This window comes from Onychostoma macrolepis, chromosome 16 (genome assembly GCF_012432095.1).
Source record: "Onychostoma macrolepis isolate SWU-2019 chromosome 16, ASM1243209v1, whole genome shotgun sequence".
NCBI classification, from domain to species: domain Eukaryota; kingdom Metazoa; phylum Chordata; class Actinopteri; order Cypriniformes; family Cyprinidae; genus Onychostoma; species Onychostoma macrolepis.
Genome location: NC_081170.1, coordinates 8186883 through 8205956, shown reverse-complemented (window position 1 = coordinate 8205956; position 19074 = coordinate 8186883). Strand labels below are relative to the sequence as shown.

The 19074-nt window shown below is 35.9% G+C and overlaps 2 protein-coding genes across 8 annotated transcripts in view; one reads left to right on the top strand and one right to left on the bottom strand.

Moving 5' to 3' along the window:
* atp2c1 (ATPase secretory pathway Ca2+ transporting 1) overlaps window positions 1-10621 on the bottom strand; it is a 37842-nt gene extending 27221 nt beyond the window's left edge. Inside the window, exons 1-2 of one of the 2 annotated variants that reach the window (XM_058745857.1) lie at window positions 10476-10621; window positions 1560-1664 (exon numbers count right to left, since the gene is read on the bottom strand). In XM_058745857.1, coding sequence (XP_058601840.1) covers window positions 1560-1664; window positions 10476-10499 — 129 coding nt within the window. In that variant the 5' untranslated portion in view covers window positions 10500-10621. Of the gene's footprint in view, window positions 1-1559; window positions 1665-10161; window positions 10447-10475 lie in introns of those variants that run through there. The other variant, XM_058745858.1, reaches the window with a different exon arrangement.
* Window positions 10622-11008: 387 nt separating this feature from the next.
* On the top strand, window positions 11009-18964 carry ubxn11 (UBX domain protein 11). Of its 6 annotated transcripts, none has more exons than XM_058745867.1 (14): window positions 11009-11269; window positions 11405-11519; window positions 12835-12869; window positions 13138-13254; window positions 13336-13433; window positions 14050-14104; window positions 15022-15104; window positions 15258-15554; window positions 15697-15774; window positions 16390-16540; window positions 16618-16721; window positions 16794-16867; window positions 16980-17117; window positions 18172-18964. In XM_058745867.1, exons 2-14 carry the CDS (start codon window positions 11452-11454, stop codon window positions 18329-18331), a joined length of 1458 nt encoding a protein of 485 aa, XP_058601850.1. In that variant the 5' UTR covers window positions 11009-11269; window positions 11405-11451; the 3' UTR covers window positions 18332-18964. The 6 variants fall into 6 exon arrangements, with proteins under 6 accessions (XP_058601850.1, XP_058601849.1, XP_058601846.1 ...); XM_058745866.1 differs by having other exon boundaries at window positions 15255-15554; XM_058745863.1 differs by having other exon boundaries at window positions 15231-15554.
* The last annotated feature ends 110 nt before the right edge of the window (window positions 18965-19074 follow it).

Here is a 19074-nt window from a genome sequence, read left to right as displayed (position 1 = left end):
AAAGACACATTGTTTTATTTTCTATTAAAATACTACTACCCATGGTGTATTATTCATGGGTAAAGTGCTTCCCAGAGACTGTGGCTGAATGTTGATGACAGTGGATGAATAAAGGTCTTCTGGGAGCAGATGGTCATGTCAGTGTGGTGATGGACATGGCACTACAAGCTCTATCATCCACGCTGAGACTGCAAGAGCATCCCCAGCACTCTCTAATCTTCCTGACGTGATTCATTAAGGGACACTGTGTGATATCTGCAGGGATGGGCTTTGAATTGCATGAGGAAATTCAACTGAACTTGTTCTGTTGTTGTTTCGATAGGCTGTGGCTAGACACACAATGTGCTTCAAATAAGCAGAACGTGATCCAGGATCAACATCCTGTTTTGCTCCGGAAACAATTCATATTGAACAATCAAAGTCCTATGCCTTACCCTGGCACTAAATCAGGTGCCAATAATGTTTGATGGGACTGCTGATCCAGGAACAAACGATGTTGACATTTAAAGTCAACACTCAATATTGTTCCTAGAATTCCTTCCTAGAAGTTCCGAGAAGTTGCATTATGGAATACCTAATTCTGATTGCTCAGTTGTGGCATTCTGCAGCCAAATATTTATTTATTAGTATTAGTATAATGAGTTATTTTGCCACTTATGCCAAAATTGATTCTTGAATTTGAAGGTTCTAGAAAGAATGGGTGATGCATTTTACATTTTAAGTTGTACTAATTAAACTATAAGTGTAAGTTAAGACTATCTTAATTTAATGTGATCCCTTTTACACAGCTCATATAAATAATTATGAATAATATATGTAAACATGCCATGTAAATATGCCATTAAATCACATTTGTAACCACAGAACCCATTTTGGTTCACATTATAAAATTGTATATTTAATGATGTTGTTATATTAAATAAAGTAAAATAAAAGGATGCAATCATCTTTAATTTATTTCTTTCATCTCAACAATTCCCCCCAAAAAAGATCAGCCTTTTTTAGTCTCCTACTGGTTAAAAAACTGTGATCAATAATGATGCACATACTTCCATTAAGTTTTTTTTTTTTTTTAAGTTACTTATGAAAAGTCATGGCTAAAATTTTAAACTTGAGTCAATTATTCTGTTTATACAGTGGTTACCACACATATGAGTTTATCTTTCAGGTTGTAATCTCTAAAACACTTGTGTAGTCAAGGCACAGTCAAGGCAACCAACAATAGTGGCATGGAAGAGATACTCAACTGTAGTATGATCAACAAACCTTTTTCGTACTCTATAACAGTGCAATTACTGAAAATGAATCAACAACCTTAAATATGTCAACAAGTCAAAATAAAGAATCGAACAAAGATGCAGCAAAATTACATTTGCTCTGATTATTAAACAATAATATATAAAATGCATCATTGCAGAGAGTTTTTGTTAATATCTTGTGCAGCTATTAGAGTTGCCAATCAATGAAATATTTAACTGCAATTATTTGTATTTTTTTTAATTAACACATTTGGTTTCTTTCCAAGGAAAGCTATAAAATAATGTGTGACATGAATATACCTGCAGTGCACAGGCAACCTCGTTCACAGGTAGTTCACTGGCTTTTTTCGAAGTCAGTACTGGAATCATGGTCTCATTTTCACATTGGGGTTGACACTCGGCAAGCTGAAAAACAAAAAGAACAAAAATTAATTTATTTAAAAAAATATTAAAACAAAACATCAACAGGAGGAGGATGTTAGCATCCTGGCTAAAATTGATAACCCATGTGATTTAAAAAGATTACAACTTTGGAGGTAATCCAAATCAAAGACTACTAATCTCTCCTCAAAAAAAACATGAGTGCAATGTGCAAAACAATTACAGGCTCAGAGACTTTGACCCATTCAATGCTGCACATGGAAACAATAAACCAATCTAGGCAAAGCACATGTACCATTTTGACCAGACCAACCAGTCATAGAACGGAAGTAGCTCCTGTAAAATCATCTGACACTTTCTCAATTTGCACAGACTTTAAAGCTACAAAAGATGCATCAGAGCAATCTACAGCTGTGCCTCGATCTGACTGGAGGAAGATCGTCCGACAGTAATAATGGAGCAGATGGATTGGAAAGCTTTAGGAAACAGAATGACATCACTCTAGATGGTCATGAAGATCAGGTTGAGCTTCACAAAGAGCACTAGATGAACATCCCATTTGATATTGATCTAGTCAGCTAGCAATAAATCCTTCCATGATTTTTCAACACTATCCGCCAATCAAACTCACAAACATAAAAAATAAATAAATGAATAAATAAAAAACATACAGGCATTATACAGTACATTTAGTACATTTTCAAATTTTCTTAAGAAATGTGGGCAATACTTGTCTGTGCAAAACGTCTCGTCACAAGTGGCTGCTGAAGTGTTACTTGCTGTCTCAAGTCAAAAGATAGATCTCATTCAATGTACAGTTGAACATATAAATTATAATATTCAAATTAGGGACCGATATGAAAATTTTGGCCAATATAAATATAATAGCTAAAGATGATCACTGGTAAACTGAAGCGCTCTACCGATAACAGAAAAAAATAAGCATTTATCAGCCGATACCAATATGGCCGATATATTTTGGTGCATCCCTAATTCAAATATATGCCATGGTGAGCATAAGACAATTCTTTAAAAATACATGTAAGCATCTTACTGACCCTAAACTTCTGAAAGGTATAGTGTAAGTCTACTGGATTTTTAGAAAGTAACAAAGCTCTTCTAGCAAAAGTAATATAGTAATTTTAACAATGGCCAGGAACTACTTTCGCTTCCAGTTTGTTTTCTAATTTTAGGAAGCTTCGGCCAATGATTTACATTTACTGTAACTTGTGACTGTGTGAACAGAAGTTAATGAAATGTAGATATATTCTCGGGTCATTCAGAATTACCTAAGGTTAAATGGTTAAATGCTCAGAGATGTTGTACAAGAATCCTATGCTTTAAACAAACTAGGTTACAATGGAAAGAGCAAAACATTCCAGGTGGTTGTTTACATTTTTAGGCACAACATGCAAATATAAACAAAATCCTGTAGTGACTGGATTTCAGGACACGACTGCAAAACATACCAGACAGACAATATGCTCAGAGCATATTCTAAACATAGTCTCTGAGCATGAACTTTTAAGAGTTACCCTCAGGATGGATGTCATTGGCGGGTATCATTCAGGGTGATGCCCTTCTTAAAGGACGACACAGAGAAAAAGACAGAAAAAAGCTACAGAGAAATAGAAAATCGGGGCTACCTTTTGTAGTCTGTATAATGTTAAGCATCAGATCCAGCATGATTCTTACAGCGCCACATACATCAAATTAGCATCTTGAAGTGTTACACCATATTCTTACTGCACTATCACTCGGCAGGTCCAGCGTAGAGATAAAAGAAAGTATCTTACTAAAGATCTAGTGTGTCTGAGCCTGAGCGGATTCCCATAATTAAGAGTGGCAACAGATTAAACCTGGATGAGCCAATCCCACGTTCTCACCTCTCTCTAAACAGGCTCTTTAAACTAATGAATGAGTGCTATCTGAGATATCCGGGTCAATTTGTGAAATTGGTATTGTGCCACGGTTAATTTCTGCCCTGTACCGATACTGTATAACATGCATCCCTACTCATAAACAGGATCATAATCTGCAGTCACTGGTTTGAATAAAATAAAAATATATAATATTTACCTCTTTAACTTGTCACAAAATCTGTATCACTACTGTTGTACACTACAGTTCAAAAGTTTCAAGTTAGTTAGATGCTTTCAAAAAGTCTCTTATTTCACTAAGGCTGTGCTTATTTGATCGAAAATACAGTATAATTGTTTTTTTTTAAAAACTGTAATATGTGTGAAATACTATTACAATTTATATATTCACTTTCTACATTAATATATTTTAAAATATAATGTGCTTATTTGATCGAAAATACAGTATAATTTTTTTTTAAACTGTAATATGTGTGAAATACTATTACAATTTATATATTCACTTTCTACATTAATATATTTTAAAATATAATGTATTCCTGTGTTAGCAAAACTGAATTTTCAGCATCATTACTCCAGTCTTCAGTGTCTCACGATCCTTCAGAAATCAGTCTAATATGCTGATTTGGTGTTGGTGAAATTTTCCTTAGTACACCATAAAAACAGTTTTTGTGAAAACCATAATTTTTTTTTTTTTCAGGATTCATTGTTAATTAGAAAGTTCAAAAGAACCACATTTATTCAAAATATCTTATCTTTGAAACATCAGTTTTTATTTGTTGATCAATTTAATGCACCCTTGCTGAATAAAAAATAAAAATAAAATAAAAAATACTGACCTGAAATGTTTAAACAGTAGAATATATCTACCCTATGAATAATTGTAGAAATAAGAAAAAAAGAAAACAATTTGTTTATGAATACAGAAGTTATGCTGAAGCTCTCAAATATTCATGCTTGTCTTAAATTTTAACACCGATAAGAAATCCCAGGTTTGAGGTCACTGACACCAAACACCATTGATTCTTGTATGTTTTGTTACATATCAGGAGGATGTAGGCGAGTTCGAAAATAATGCAAATTAGACTTCAGAGCTACAGCAGAAAGCATATTAAATTAATGCCTTAAACATTTCCTCACACAAAGCAATGGTTTCAGACAACTAAAAATACACATACACAAGCAGTAAGGACTAACTTTCTGGTACATTTTGCCACTTTCTTTTGTGTAAATCTCTGACATTCGACTGAAGAACTCATTTTGTGCTCCACAAATAAAGAAAACAGCACAGGATTGAAACAACCTTTAACATTTTCAGAGATCTAATAATAGCTCAACCTCTCATTGGCTACGTTTACATGCAACCAAATAATCCGTTTGTAATCGGATTGACGGCTCAATCGGACTGAAAAGGCTTCATGTAAACATCTTAATCGATCCAACTGAGCTCGATCGGAATGAAATTTTGATCGGATTGAAGGGGGTGGTTTATTCCTTTTCTAATCCGATTGAGCGTGCATGTAAACGCTCGATCGGATTGAAAACCGAAACTGAAAGGACTGCGCATGTGCAATAACACAGAAATAGCGTAATGACGTATGACGCGCGGAACGAGCGGTTCTTCCTTTTGAATAAAGTGTTGTATAAATGCGTGTCTTGTCATTATAAAACTCTCCTTTCACTCGGCATCTGTGAAGTGGAGCAGGACAAACTCCCACCAGTCCTTGTTTCGGATTCTCAACCACAGGCAACCCATTTTGTGCTCAGGGAGGGGCATTTTTCTGCGTGATAAATATGAGCAGCATGGCACTGGGGTTTATATGTATATTTATCCAGAAGTGGATAAATATTAATTCCGCTGTTAAAAACAAATAAAGAAACAGAGTAGGAGAGTGGTTATTATGTGCAAACAGTGAGAAACTCCATATTTGTGTAGTGTGCGCATGTCAAAGAAAAAAAAAATTCAATTTGAAGCTTATAAACGCGCACATCAACCCGATCACTTTATTTAGCGTTCATGTAAACACTACATTCAGATTCATCAATTCAGTCCGACTGAACCAAAAAAAGTGTGCATATAAACGTAGCCATTGTCCTCTAACCAGTATCAGGAATATGATGTGAATCTATTATCACTATTTGATTGACAGTTTTTCTCCGCAATTACATTATGTTGTTAACAGTAAAACTCTTAATCGGTTACTAACAAGTGTGAATTTGAAAGCAAGATAAGCCATTTATCATCTCACTCAGCCAGCGACATGAATTGAAAATAAATAAATAAATCAAGCTTTAATTGTTTTCATGTCTCCCAGGCCCCCCTATCTGGGTCTCAATTACAAACTCTGCCTGGTTCTCCTGCTGACAGAATTGGGCCAAGCGCAGGTTCAAGGCCATGCAGACACAGAACAAACTGCTCTCTCAGCGCTCTCCATTAGATGATCGAGACTGATCGTCTGCAGTCCGCTGAGAGGCACAAGGTCATGTTCACTCTAGCAGAGCCTCCACAGAGTTGAAACCGCACTCTCCCCCATCAACCTTTCTTCACCTTTTAAACAGTTCTAGAGTAGGAGCTTACGTACTGTATGTGGTATGAAAAGAATTTGTTAAGAAAAACGACGTAAACAAAAAGGAGGAGGAAAAATGCAGTTCACTACAAACATGGATAAAAGCGTTCTTAGCCCTTCCATGCCCTTAACAATCCTCATTCTCTGTCCTCCATCTGACAAACTGAACATTACGCAACGCTCCTAAACAAACCAGAACACAAATACACACAAACATTCTTTGAATGGTCACACCTCGATTTCATCTTTGTCTATGGAAATGTTTTAGCTTTTGATAGTCAAAAGTCAAAACACCTCCACCTTTCTCCCTTGCTTTGTGCTGAAGGGCAGTCTGCATTGTTCATCAGTACATTTCAATGATCTGAGTCCTTACGTTTGTGAAAAAAGCGTTGTACATGCATCTATGAGAGCGAAACAGGGCCATAGTGCAAAGAATTTGTTTCTCTCTTTCCAAGTACAAAGCTCAACAGAATGTGTTTGGCAATACGCCGATTATTTACAATATTTGCAAAACTATCAATAAATAAGACATTTTTAACACATTGTAAACACCTAAAGACTGTGCCATAAAGACATTCTGCACTGTATCTTACGCAACAAGTATGAGAGCCCAAATTGTTTGTTTCTTTGGGTTTTTTTAATGTCATGCCAGCTTCTTTGGCTATTTTCATGGCGAAAACCAAACTTCAATTATTAAAATCCTTTAACAAAATTTTTATTAACTAAGTTTCAAGAGAATAAAACTAATTCTAGAAGAGTAGAAATGTGATAAACAAATAATATGTTTGACAATGAGCTCCGATAATGTACATATGGGTGGGTTTGCAAATACTTTAATAACATCTCTAAACAATCACAAATTGAAGTTATTCAAATAATTCCTGAGAACCTACTTCATTCAAATGGTTAGTTCTTTTGAACAATTTAAATGAACCAGCTCAAAACATTGATTCAACAATTTGTTTGCGCAATCACGTAAAAAACAGAATGAAATGACTATTTTCATTTTTGAGTGAGCTATACCTTTAAGCATTGATGCGATATTTTGAGGAAAGAAATGCTAGTATAGACACAGCCCTACTAATAATTATGAACAACAGTGATAATGCCTTAGTAAGCACAACTAACGAGAATAAAACACATATATCCTGAAAAAAGGGGTCTGTTCGGGGTGTTAGTGACCATATTAAAGGGAATAATACCTTCATTTAATGCTTACAAAGTGAGAGATGAATTCAGGATAAGAACAAATGAAAGATTATCATTTACAATGGAATACGTCCAGGCTCAGAGATCATACAGTTCAACAAAAACAAAAAGCGGTATTGTCAACTTTGAAAGTCTGTTCTGAGAAGAGTGTTGTTGAAACAAGAACAGAGCTTCCCACAGAGAAAGAAAATCTTTTTTCTCCAAAACCAAGGTAAACAAGGGACCAAACATCCAAGGCCCTGGCTGCTCAGTGGTGGGAAATCAAAAGATTGATTCCACTTGTGAAAATACCAAACTAAAACTTTCAGAATTGCATCACAATGTTACACCGAAACACATGCTATCAGTCGCTTTATTCCCTAATTTTACTTTTGCTATGATTCTGAACGTGCTGTTGGATTTCCTTTTTGGATGTGAAACAAACATTAGGGAAACACTCTGTATCAGTGACCACACACCTCCAGCTACTTCTCAATCTGTCACCTAAAACTAATGGGAGCTTCAAAGGAAGTTAAATGCACTGCAAAGTTATATATAGATGAGCAGGGGCTGCTGGGACAGAGAGCGGTTTATAATCTTCCTCCTGGCTGTCCTGACAGTGCCTGCAGGCAGAGGCTCTCTGGAACTGTTAGATAGCAGAGAGATGTCAGTCCACAAGTGCTGTAAAAAAAATGGAGAGAAACAGAGGACAGGGCAGCGAGAAAGAGGGAAATCCAACGGAATGAAGCGGTTTTCTTCACACACAAAACCTTTTACACGCACATGGAAAGAGCAAATATACCCTACACATCATCCAAGGGGTGAACAGGCAGACACCCACTAAACTCTCCCTCACCTCTGCAATTATACACAAACATATCGTTCTGTAATGATCAGCACTGCACAGCACTATTGGGTAATACTTTGGCCTGTAGAGCGCAACAGTGACCGCATTAGAAACCTCAGTTAAGGAAGTACTTTTCCTATTCATTTTCTCTATGGAGACTTCAAAAGTAAAACCAACCGAGTCTAAAATGATTCACAAAACTACAAACCTGATTTAAAGCAAAAACAAAGCAATACACACTGTAACCCAACCTTTAGTATGATTTGTCGCAATTAACCAGCAATATAACTGGTTTGTGACTAACACCGAGCCAACAGAAATAACTCGTGAGACAACTTTAAGCAAACCACTTTTGTTTAATAAAGCATTTAACCTTTGTACTCTGCTGAAAAACCAGTGAAAAATTAGGCCCTACCTGACTTTTAAAAATGTGTAGTAAATCTCTAGTTATGCTATATTATCACCATATCTTGGATTCAGCCTTTTTGTCAGCTTGTTTTCTTTCAATTGGCACAGGTTTTGTATTTCTTTTCGGGAACTGATTGATCATAGGCCTTTCATTCATTTTTAAATGAATTGATCTCGATTTTTAAATGAAAAAAAGCATTATTTGTGGATAATTTTGGCAATATTCACTCAAAAACTGGGGTGCATAAGCTCAGATCAATGAAACCTGTGATCAGTTCCAAAAAATACAAATTCTGTGCAAAACGAAAGAAAAGTGGATAAAAAAAAAAAAAAGATTCAATCCAATATTTATAATACTATAGCATAACCTAACAAGAAATGTAAAAGCTATTTTTGTAGGTGTTCACTTTTGAGCAAAGTCAGCGGATTTTAGTCCTTTAAAAAGAAGTACTGATCCAATTTGAGAACAAAAATCTAAATATATCATTGCATCAAAACAGAGCTAAAAATTAAGTCAAATGAAGCTTACAGAAGCACATCTCAATATCAGAGTGGTATGTCTGTTTAGTTTATCTTGTTAAAATTCAAGCTAAAGATAAAGAAAGGGATTTTTACTTCCGGGAACCTATTGTTATTCTCTATTGACCATTATTATAACTAGTGACTCGCTTTGACTTTGTCACCTGACACTCCACTGGTTTTACGTTTCACCACAGACGTATAGGAATACTTGCTAAGCCAAAGGACAGAAATGTGCTAAAAGTCTAACGTGATGTGTTAGATTGTACACACTATTACAACAAGCATGCTTGCAAATTATGACAGTGCAGTGACAGAAAGATAAACCTCTCTGACTTCCCATCATTTTATCTGATCAAGTCTGCTTCAAAATCTTCAACTTGCCAACAATTCCCAAACCTGCTATCTAGGTAGGCATCTTGGTTCACTTGGTTTTAGGACACTGCCCTATATATATGCACATGCATTCCCTCTTCCAGAGCATGATGAACTGGACTTTGTCACCCCTTGTTACTCCAGGTTTGTTGTCATTGGCGCACCCGTGCTTGTAAAAACCTCTAGTCAAGCACACCACACAGTGGCAGTGAACTTTAAACACCGCATTAGCCAGAGAACGACAGCAGGTTGGCTGGGGTGCAGTTTACTACTCACGTCAAGCTTATATGGTTACTCTGAGGCCTATTTCGTGAAAGACCACAACAGTTCCTGCTCTGCTCTGTTTGATTAGCCGCAGATAACAGATGTAGCTGTAGATAACAGCTGAAAAAAACAAAGAAATGTCTGACAGAATGTGACTATAAAGTGAGCGCGACTGTACATAAGATAAAATAGGACGGTATGCTGATATCTATATTTTTCAACGCTCTACTCCAAGATACATGTGTTATATACGACCAAAATAAACTAATTCAATCCATACACACTACAACGGCTGCATGTATCACTTATTTTCACTCTCAACTCAAGTTTCAAGCTTCCTCAGCCGCAAATGCATTTGAGGAAAACCTACTGAATTAATCAACAACACTAATACATGTCACGCGCCGCACGGTTAAACACGGTTAACTGTTATTTTGGTGAGGACACTGACAGCACAGCAAATGACGGCTGACCTTAAAGCTTCTCCCGTCGCTTTTCTCGCCGGTGTACTTTGTTTTCCGTTGGAGCCGTTAATTTGAATGACTGTCGCTCGCCGAGCGCGAGCGGCGACAAAAAACGCTCGCTTTCCGCTAATGTTTAAATCACACCAGCGGGTCTCTAATTATGTTTTAGCTGTGTTTCATGGCACACATTCACACCGAACGCAGTGTGGAACAACGTCTAAACAAACGGGGCATTGTCTGAGCCTCGCAGTGGGGATTTCTGTGCGCTATAAAACCGGCAATGGGTCTCGGAATAAGGAAAATTGTCTTTTGTTGAAACTTACCAGCGGGTCCTTTTTCTTTTGCATCTTCCGTGTGCTTTCGTCAGGTCTGTCTGACGGCCGCTGATGGCGTCATCGCGCAGGGCACGCAAAAGGGGGCGGGGCGATGGAAACAGACTTGGGAACTGTCAATAAACTTAACACGAATACTTCGAATACTTTACTGAAAGACAAGTCCCTGATGCAATATAATTGATGCATCGTTCTTAGAAATCAGTTATAATGATATACGGAGTAATTATTTGCACTAGGTGTAAACAGCCACCGCCAAATCTAACAAGCAAGCCAGCTTCTGTCTCGAAACTTTGAATATAATACAGTTGTCTTTAGGTAATCGTTTTAGGGATCAGACAAATACAGCGTAAATAAGACAAATACAATAAAAATGTATGCTACCTCATCACCCGTATCGTTCTGGCAAAAAGTTGTGTCCCCACTGCGTCAGTGTGGCATTCCATTATATTATTTATTAATATTAAAAGTTTTTTTTTTACGATTTTTAAACAGATTTGGTTAACAATAACAACTCTGCACTGCATTTAGTTAGTAAGTTAGTTAGTCGTTCATTCATTCCCGCGCTATGCGTTTCAAAATTCTATATAGTACCATCATTTTCATATGTATCTGTTTCTAAACTGATGGTGTTACTTCACCTCCTGATCTTCCCTGCACCGTACCCTTGACGCCCAGCGCCGCCTAGCGGAGTCACAGCTCTTTCTCGTTACCAATGACAACTGTTCAAACAAACATCCCAGAACTGAAAACAAACTTAGTTAAACACAGGAGTCCAATATACTGTAGGTATTTCATGAATTGTTTTTTTTTTTTTTTAAAGAAGAAGACAGCAGATAGGCTAAAACATTCATTTTCTGAATATCGTATATTATTTCCATGTGTTTTGAGTTGCGTGTTGCTACTTTTCTGCATTCTAGATGAAGTGATCTTCATTAATACCAAATAAACTTCTGCTATTGGAAACATGAGCTCACCGCTGTCCACCCTGAGGAAAAACAAACGAGTTCCTCTACCAGACATGCAGAGTGAAGGGTAAGTTCCGACGAAATGCAGCAGTCAATGTTAAATACCGAAAAATAGCCTACTAAAGCATAAGCATGTGCAACTTTTTTGAAAAGCTGTGACACTGACACTTGAAAACATGAAATTATTTTCTAGAAACTATGCTAGACACTCTATAACCCATATTTGTTCCTTTTTTCATAATACCATATCCAGTACCACAACTTAATTCATAATTAATATTGTCTTCTATTTTTTAAGTGTATTGTGGTCCAGATGCTGATATAGTAACAATATATCTATAAAAATGATAATACATATACAATCATATATATATATATATATATATATATATATATATATTCTGTCAAATTCTGTCATCATTTACTGACGCTGTTAGTAAAGTTGTTCCAAACCTGCATGGATTCTGTTAAACATAAAAGTAGATATTTTGAAGAATGTGTGTAACCAAGCAGCTGTTGGTCCCCATAGACTTTCAGAGTATGGAAAAAAATACTATCAAGTTAATGGGGACCAGAAACTGTTTGGTTGTCAACATTCTTCACAGTATTTTCTTTTGTGTTCAGCAGAAGAAATTCATACAGGTTTGAAACAACTTGAGGCCTAAAATGTCAGAATGACAATCATTTGTAATCAGTAAGACTACAATTTGTAAGTAATCTACCCTGCGCTGTTTGGTATTTGTAGTTACAAAGACACTGCCCTGTATTTTCTAATTTTGTTCTTGCATCGCTGTGCTCATAATAATTCTGGGCCACAAACTTTAGCCAGTGTGTTTTGTGTGTGTGTGTGTGTGTGTGTGTTGCCTTCAGCCAATAACAATGCATGTCACAGGTGAGGGTGGGGCTTTACCTGTCTGCCATTACCTGTCATCAGTAACTCGACAGATGACTAGCCATTGTAGTTACTTTTTATGATGACACGTACTGTTTACTAGTGAGCTTCTATTTATGTGTATGTTAATTCTATTTATGCATGATAAACACAATATTAGAAAAATATTTGCAAATTACCTCAATGTCATCACTCATCTTCATGCCGGCAGTCTCTTGAGTCGACTCGGTTGGGCTGTGTGTGTTCTGGCAGACTGATGTCATGTCAGGCAGGGCTGTGTGCTTTTGATGGCGTTCCGCCCGTGAGGAGGGACAGGTGTCAATGCTGTGTTTACAAAAAGTGACTGAAAATTTCTGCACAGTGTACTTTTAAATGTCAATGCAATCATTGCTTTTTCCCCAAAGTTATAGAATTCAAAGATACTGCATTGCAAGAACTATCTAGACCATCTTTGAAATAATCAGATGTCGTATCTGTTTTTGTGATCTAGAGAAAGAAAGCCTTACAAAGAAAGGTCAGATAATGGTAAGACTTACAGACATTTTACAGTTTCCCATCTGTCCTAACAAGCAAATAAAATGTCAAGATAAATGGCAGTCAGAAGAGTTTGAACTGCTTTTCTAATGCTTTCCATGCATGACAGATTATATAAATGGCAGGTTTCCAACAATGCCTGTGATTGAATATATAAAAGCATATGAGAGATCAAATTAGAATATAGAAAATGCACAGAGGAAACTGTACATCAATGGATGTTATAAATCACTTAAATGTGTCAGTTTTGACGTTTCAGACAATGAAGCTCAATTATTCAGAGAGATCTTTCCACAAAACCAGCCAGTGCCACACATCATGGACAATCTTTCCACTGTAAGAGCAAAGGTTGTGCAAAAGAAGAAGGCAAAAGAAGGTACCGTGCCTGAATTGACCAACTTTTGTTATCAGAAGTTTAAATATGATGTCTCACAAATCTCCTCTAAACATGTCACAGCTCCGCCGAGTGATTTTGAACTTATGTCAGGTATGATCCAGAAGATTGTTCAGCTTGAGAGAAAGGTGAAAACTCAGGCTGCAGATATTGAGCAAAAGGTAAGACTCTTCCTTTATTCTTACCGTCTCATTGTGCTGTGGACTCAGTGTCTAAATCTGCTTTGCTGTACAGTTTAAGTATCCAAGTCTGTGTTTACAATCATCAGTAGTGTTACATCAGATGTTTCCGGGTGACCCTGGACCACAAAACCAGTCATAAGGGTCAATGTTTTTTTTTTTTAAATTAAGATTTATACATAAAATAAATTAGCTTTCCATTGATGTATGGTTTGTTAGGATAGGACAATATTTGGCTGAGATACAAGTATTTGAACATCTGGAATCTGAGGATGCAAAAAAAAATTAAATATTGAGAAAATCACCTTTAAAGTTGTCCAAATGAAGTTCTTACCTATGCATATTACTAATCAAAATTAAGTTTTAATATATTTACGGTAGGAAATTTACAAAATATCTTCATGGAACATGATCTTTACTTAATATCCTAATGATTTTTGGCATAAAAGAAAAATCGATAATTTTGATCCATACATTGTATTTTTGGCTATTGCTACAAATATAGCCGTGCTACTGGTTTTGTGCTCTAGGGTCACATATCATTTTTTCAGGTGTCAAGTGGTATTATCTCTTAATTTCCTTACATTTCATGCTCAAGGCGAGAAGAATAGCAGTTCTGGAAGAGAAACTGAATCTTTTGCAAGAGGCAGAAGGTAATTTATTATTTGTTAAAGAAACTAAAATTGCAGAAATATCGAGTTAGCATGATATAGACTACAGTAAGATCAGTACGAACCAATAAAGAAAACATTTTATTATTAGGTTTAAATCCCTTTTTAAATCCCCCAATTCCCATAATTGTAATGAAAAAAGATAATCATATATTATTTAAAATTATGATTTCTAATGTAATATAATTGTAAGTATTTATTGTTATACAGTAATCTATGCTGATTTTAACAAAGTAATTGTTTTGTTGCATTTTCTTTATCTAAGCATTTATCTATGCTTATTTTAATAAATAATAAAATCTAATTTAATATTGTAATTTTAAGTATTTATTGCTGTAATATATGCTGATTTGAATAATATAATTGTAAGTATTGTTGAATTATCAGTAATTATCCATTTAACTAATATACACAAGTATGCGTATGCATATAATATACATTCATGCATTTAACTAATATTCATTCAAATATTTATTATTGTAATCTATACAGATTTTATACATTTAATACCATTTTAATTTTCATTATCTAAGCAATTATCTAAGCTGATTTTAATAAATAAAATACACTTCTATTAATATTAATATATTTATAAAGTGTTTATTGTAATCTATGCTGATTTTAATTTAAAAAAAAAAAAAAGCCATGTACAATTCTCATCAATGTGACAGTTATAATAATCTAATGAGGCTCATCAAGTAAAATAACAAAACTCATAAACAAACCCAACAGTAAAACATCTGGACATTATTACAGGTGTGAACGTATCATTTGGGGGCGAAATATGACCCAGACAGATAGGCATACACTAAAGTACTAGTTTTTGCTTATGCTTTTTTAACCAGTTCAGCAGTTATATAAAAGTTTGTCTAAACAAATATGTTTGTTTTTGGCTTTAGAGAAATCTACAAGTAATGAGAACCAAGATGAAGAACTGGCTCAATTGTGCCTCAAGCTTCAAAACCAAGTGTGGGAAATGGAGGTGAGCAGCTTTGTGTGATTGTTTTCTTTTAACGGTTACCTATGCAAATGTTTGTTATGTTATGCAGACAACAAAACAGAGGTCATTCCTGTATAATTACACCAAAATAGTTCACCAACTCAACAGAATGGCATTTCCCCACCCACACAGAAGTATCTGAATGATTATGGATTGATCTGGGTTGGAAGTTACAAAGAACACGATGAGCAGGCCAACAGCCAACTTCCTGGAGCCACTAATGCACGCAAGACGTTCGAAATGAACTATCGCCTGGTCCTGCAGAACATCCAGGAACTGAACATTGTAGCAGGGGAAGGGGAGTCCCATGTGACCGCCACTCCTGGTGGAGCCAAACTTACCCAGCAGTCTTCCATACCTCTTTGGCTCTACAAAAACGGCATTGTCATGTTCAGTGGTCCATTCCGCTCCTATCAAGACCCAAGCACACAGGTTCAGTTATTTTCCTGCTTTATCACTTACATCACTTAGTTTGACTACATAAATACCATACATTTTCCACAGCCAGCTTCCGTTTACTGTAGATGAATCATCAGATTTGTCTTTCCTTGTAAGATTTGCCTTTGTGTTGCAGGAATGCATGCAGGACTTGATGGATGGGTTTTTTCCTTCTGAGCTTCAGGAAAGGTTTCCCAATGGTGTGCCCTTCCAGGTGCGGACTGTGAATCCATGCAGTTTTCATCATTAATATCATCACTATTGCTCATATTTAGGATAATGGATTTAACAAATCCCTAACCCTATACACAACCGTTCACAAGCTTATCTTATTATTCTCACGAAGGCTGCATTTATTTGATCTAAAAATACAGTAATATTAATGTCTAATATTCTAACCATTAAAAATGTTTTTCTATTTTAATATATTTTAAAATGTAATTTATTCTTGTGATGGCAAAGCTGAATTTTCATGAGCCATTAGCTAAAACAAAACGTATTATTATTAATAATGAAAACAACTGTGCTGCATAATATTTTTGTGGAACCTGTGATAAAAAAATTTCAGGATCTTTTGATGAATAGAAAGTTGAAAGGAACAGCATTTATTTGAAATAGAAATCTTCTGTACCTTATAAATGTCTTTACTGCCACTTACGAACCATGTCACTTGCATTATAGCTCAAATTAATAATCAAATGATTTTAAAACACTTGCGGTTTTCATGTGGTGTGTGAAAAATCCCATTGACTTAAATTAAGGAAGGATGCTATATAAATTTATAGTGATCGTTCTTTAACTTATGTATATTCTTGAATCACACAAACAGGTTCATGACAAACGGGACGAGGAGTTCATAGTTAGGCGACCAGGGACTGAGTTTCCTGGTAGAGGACAAACTATAGATGGAGCAGGAAGGCATTCGGTGGGCAGTTTTGAGCAGACCAGCTCCACAGCCCCAAAGCAGAGTCAGATACCAGGTTTGAGCATGATTTTGGAATGGTTCACAGGTACTGTATTACATCACGAAATGGATTTTAAATTGTGTGGCATTTAGGCAAAAAGCTGTCCATGGAACAGTTCTTGCGGAAGCTCCCTGTGACTGTGGTGAAGGAAGGCAAAGTGATTGGTATACGTGACTCAATCAAGGCTCATCTACTGGTCAGTGCAGTCATGTTTCAATCTGTCCAAAAGTTGTTCACATTTCCCAATGAAAATTTTGGTTTTGTTAAGGGCTTTCCTGATAATGCCAAAAGTCACTCGGTGACCACTGTGGAAACATCCGCCCTGCAGACCTTGAGAGCATGGTATCAAAATCCTAATCATCTTAATTTCATGACCAAACAGAAGTGCTTTGATGCACAGCATAGAACTTGATTAGAGTCCCTGACATTTCCCCTCCCATGTGGTGTGATTTAGTGAGACGGACTCTACACAATCAGAAAAAGGCATCACCACATTACGACTGAAGTCTGAGGATGGCATGGAGACGTTTATCATGAAAATGTACTTCACTGAGACCATTGGAGATCTCCGTCACTACTTGGATCTGAAAAGGTTTGAGATACGACTATCAGTTTTTAAAATCAGTACTACAGCTCTGTTTCAAAATGTAGAGAGCTGGCTCTGGAGCATTTTAAGATATCTCACACTCTAGATGCAGATATACAGATATACTTAATGATTCATCCAATACCGAAATATATCTATAAAAAGGTCATATTCGAAACTTTTTCTCTGAATTTACTCCTCCTTAGGCCATCCAAGATGTAGATGGGTTTGTTTCTTCATTGAAACTTATTTGGAGAAATGTAGCATTACATCACTTGCTCATCAACGGATCCTCTGCAGTGAATGGGTGCCGTCGAACGAGAGTCCAAACAGCTGATAAAAACATCACAATAATCCACACAACACCAGTCCATCAGTTAACATCTTGTGAGGTGAAAAGCTGCGTGTCTGTAATCAACAAATCCATCAAGGCATTTTAACTCAAAACTGTCACTTCTGGCTAAAATATGAGTCCATAATAACGCTTCCTCCAGTTAAAAAGTCCATCCTCTATCATCCTCTCACATCAAAATCACCTCCAATAAATATGTATTTGATTAGAACCGTTTTAGACTGTTTCAGCTTGTAAATGGCATTTGATTTGTACATATGTTTCCCTCCTGATTCAGATGAGATGACTTTTTCAGAATGAAGAAAGCAAAATTATGGATAGAGAAATATGTTTTAAATTACAAACACAGCTTTTTCGCTTCAAAAGATGTTAATTAATGGACTTGAGCCATGTGGATTACTAGTGAATTATTGTGATGTTTTTATCAGCTGTTTGGACTCTCGTTCTGACGGCACCCATTCACTGCGGAGAATCTATCTCCAAATCTGTTCTGATGAAGAAATAAACTCATCTACATCTTGGACGGCCTGAGGGTGAGAATTTTCAGCAAATTTACATTTTTTGGGTGAACTATTCCTTTAACACTATTTTACCTGAAATGTATGTGTGCTGTCATAAATTATTAGCAGAATTATTGCAGAGTATGTAAGTTGTCACCCTTTTACAGTAGGTTTATAGACAATAATTTGAGCTAATCTCTTTTGACAGAGGACCGGTTGCTGCACCATATGACATCATTAGTGCATTTCCACACCAGTGCTACAGTGATAACACCAAGACACTGCTGTCCTGTGGTCTGACTCCAAATGCAGCACTGCTCCTGCGTCCTCAAGCTTTATCTCACAGACACATACAGAACAACCCTTAACTAAAGAAGAACAACCATCATAGAGAGTGAGCATCATTAACCCACTTTCACAGCGATGCCACACCACTGCACACTTCAAATATCTCACTGATCATACACCAACATGTATGAATTTTGGAAATTGATCATTCAGGAAGGAAATCTCAAACACATCAATAAATAGGTTTACAATAATTTTAATTAGTAATCAATGTGACTTAAATTATTAATTTAAAAAAAATTCAAATTACAATTATTTATCAACTGATAATTTAAAAGCTCTTTCTATTTTCTGTAAATGAACCAGGAGGAGACACCCTATCACCTGTCAAGGTGATCAATGGTTTATAATTAACTTCCATATTATTGTAAATGTTCCAACTAAGTCTTTTAAACATATTTTTGCATTGTTTGCAGAAATCCATTTACAAATAGTCCTTTGGGTGAGGTCAAATACACTGAAACATCCCTATAAAAACGGGTTTGGCTGCTTTAGCCACTCACATTATTAATAGGTGCGCAAAAAACCCCAAAAACAACCAAATAATGTAACTTTTTGTTGTTGTTGTTGAATTGTGTGTATTACTTCTGCTTGTAATTACATATTAAAATGTCAATACATATTAAAAATGAATAAATGCTAATTGTAATCTCTATATTACAAAATTCTGGTAATTTCTACATTATCAAAAGAGAACAGGTTGTTACAGCATTATACATACTAGAAACAAACATTCAAGGTTACATTTGAAATACAAAGCTTT

Excerpts from the sequence above, each read along its gene's own strand:
- ubxn11 (XM_058745863.1), top strand. The coding sequence starts at position 11,452 with ATGAGCTCACCGCTGTCCACCCTGAGGAAAAACAAACGAGTTCCTCTA. Across the intron at positions 11,520-12,834 it reads CCAGACATGCAGAGTGAAGG|AGAAAGAAAGCCTTACAAAG; the intron begins GTAAGTTCCGAC and ends TTTGTGATCTAG. Across the intron at positions 13,255-13,335 it reads AAAGAAGAAGGCAAAAGAAG|CTCCGCCGAGTGATTTTGAA; the intron begins GTACCGTGCCTG and ends AACATGTCACAG.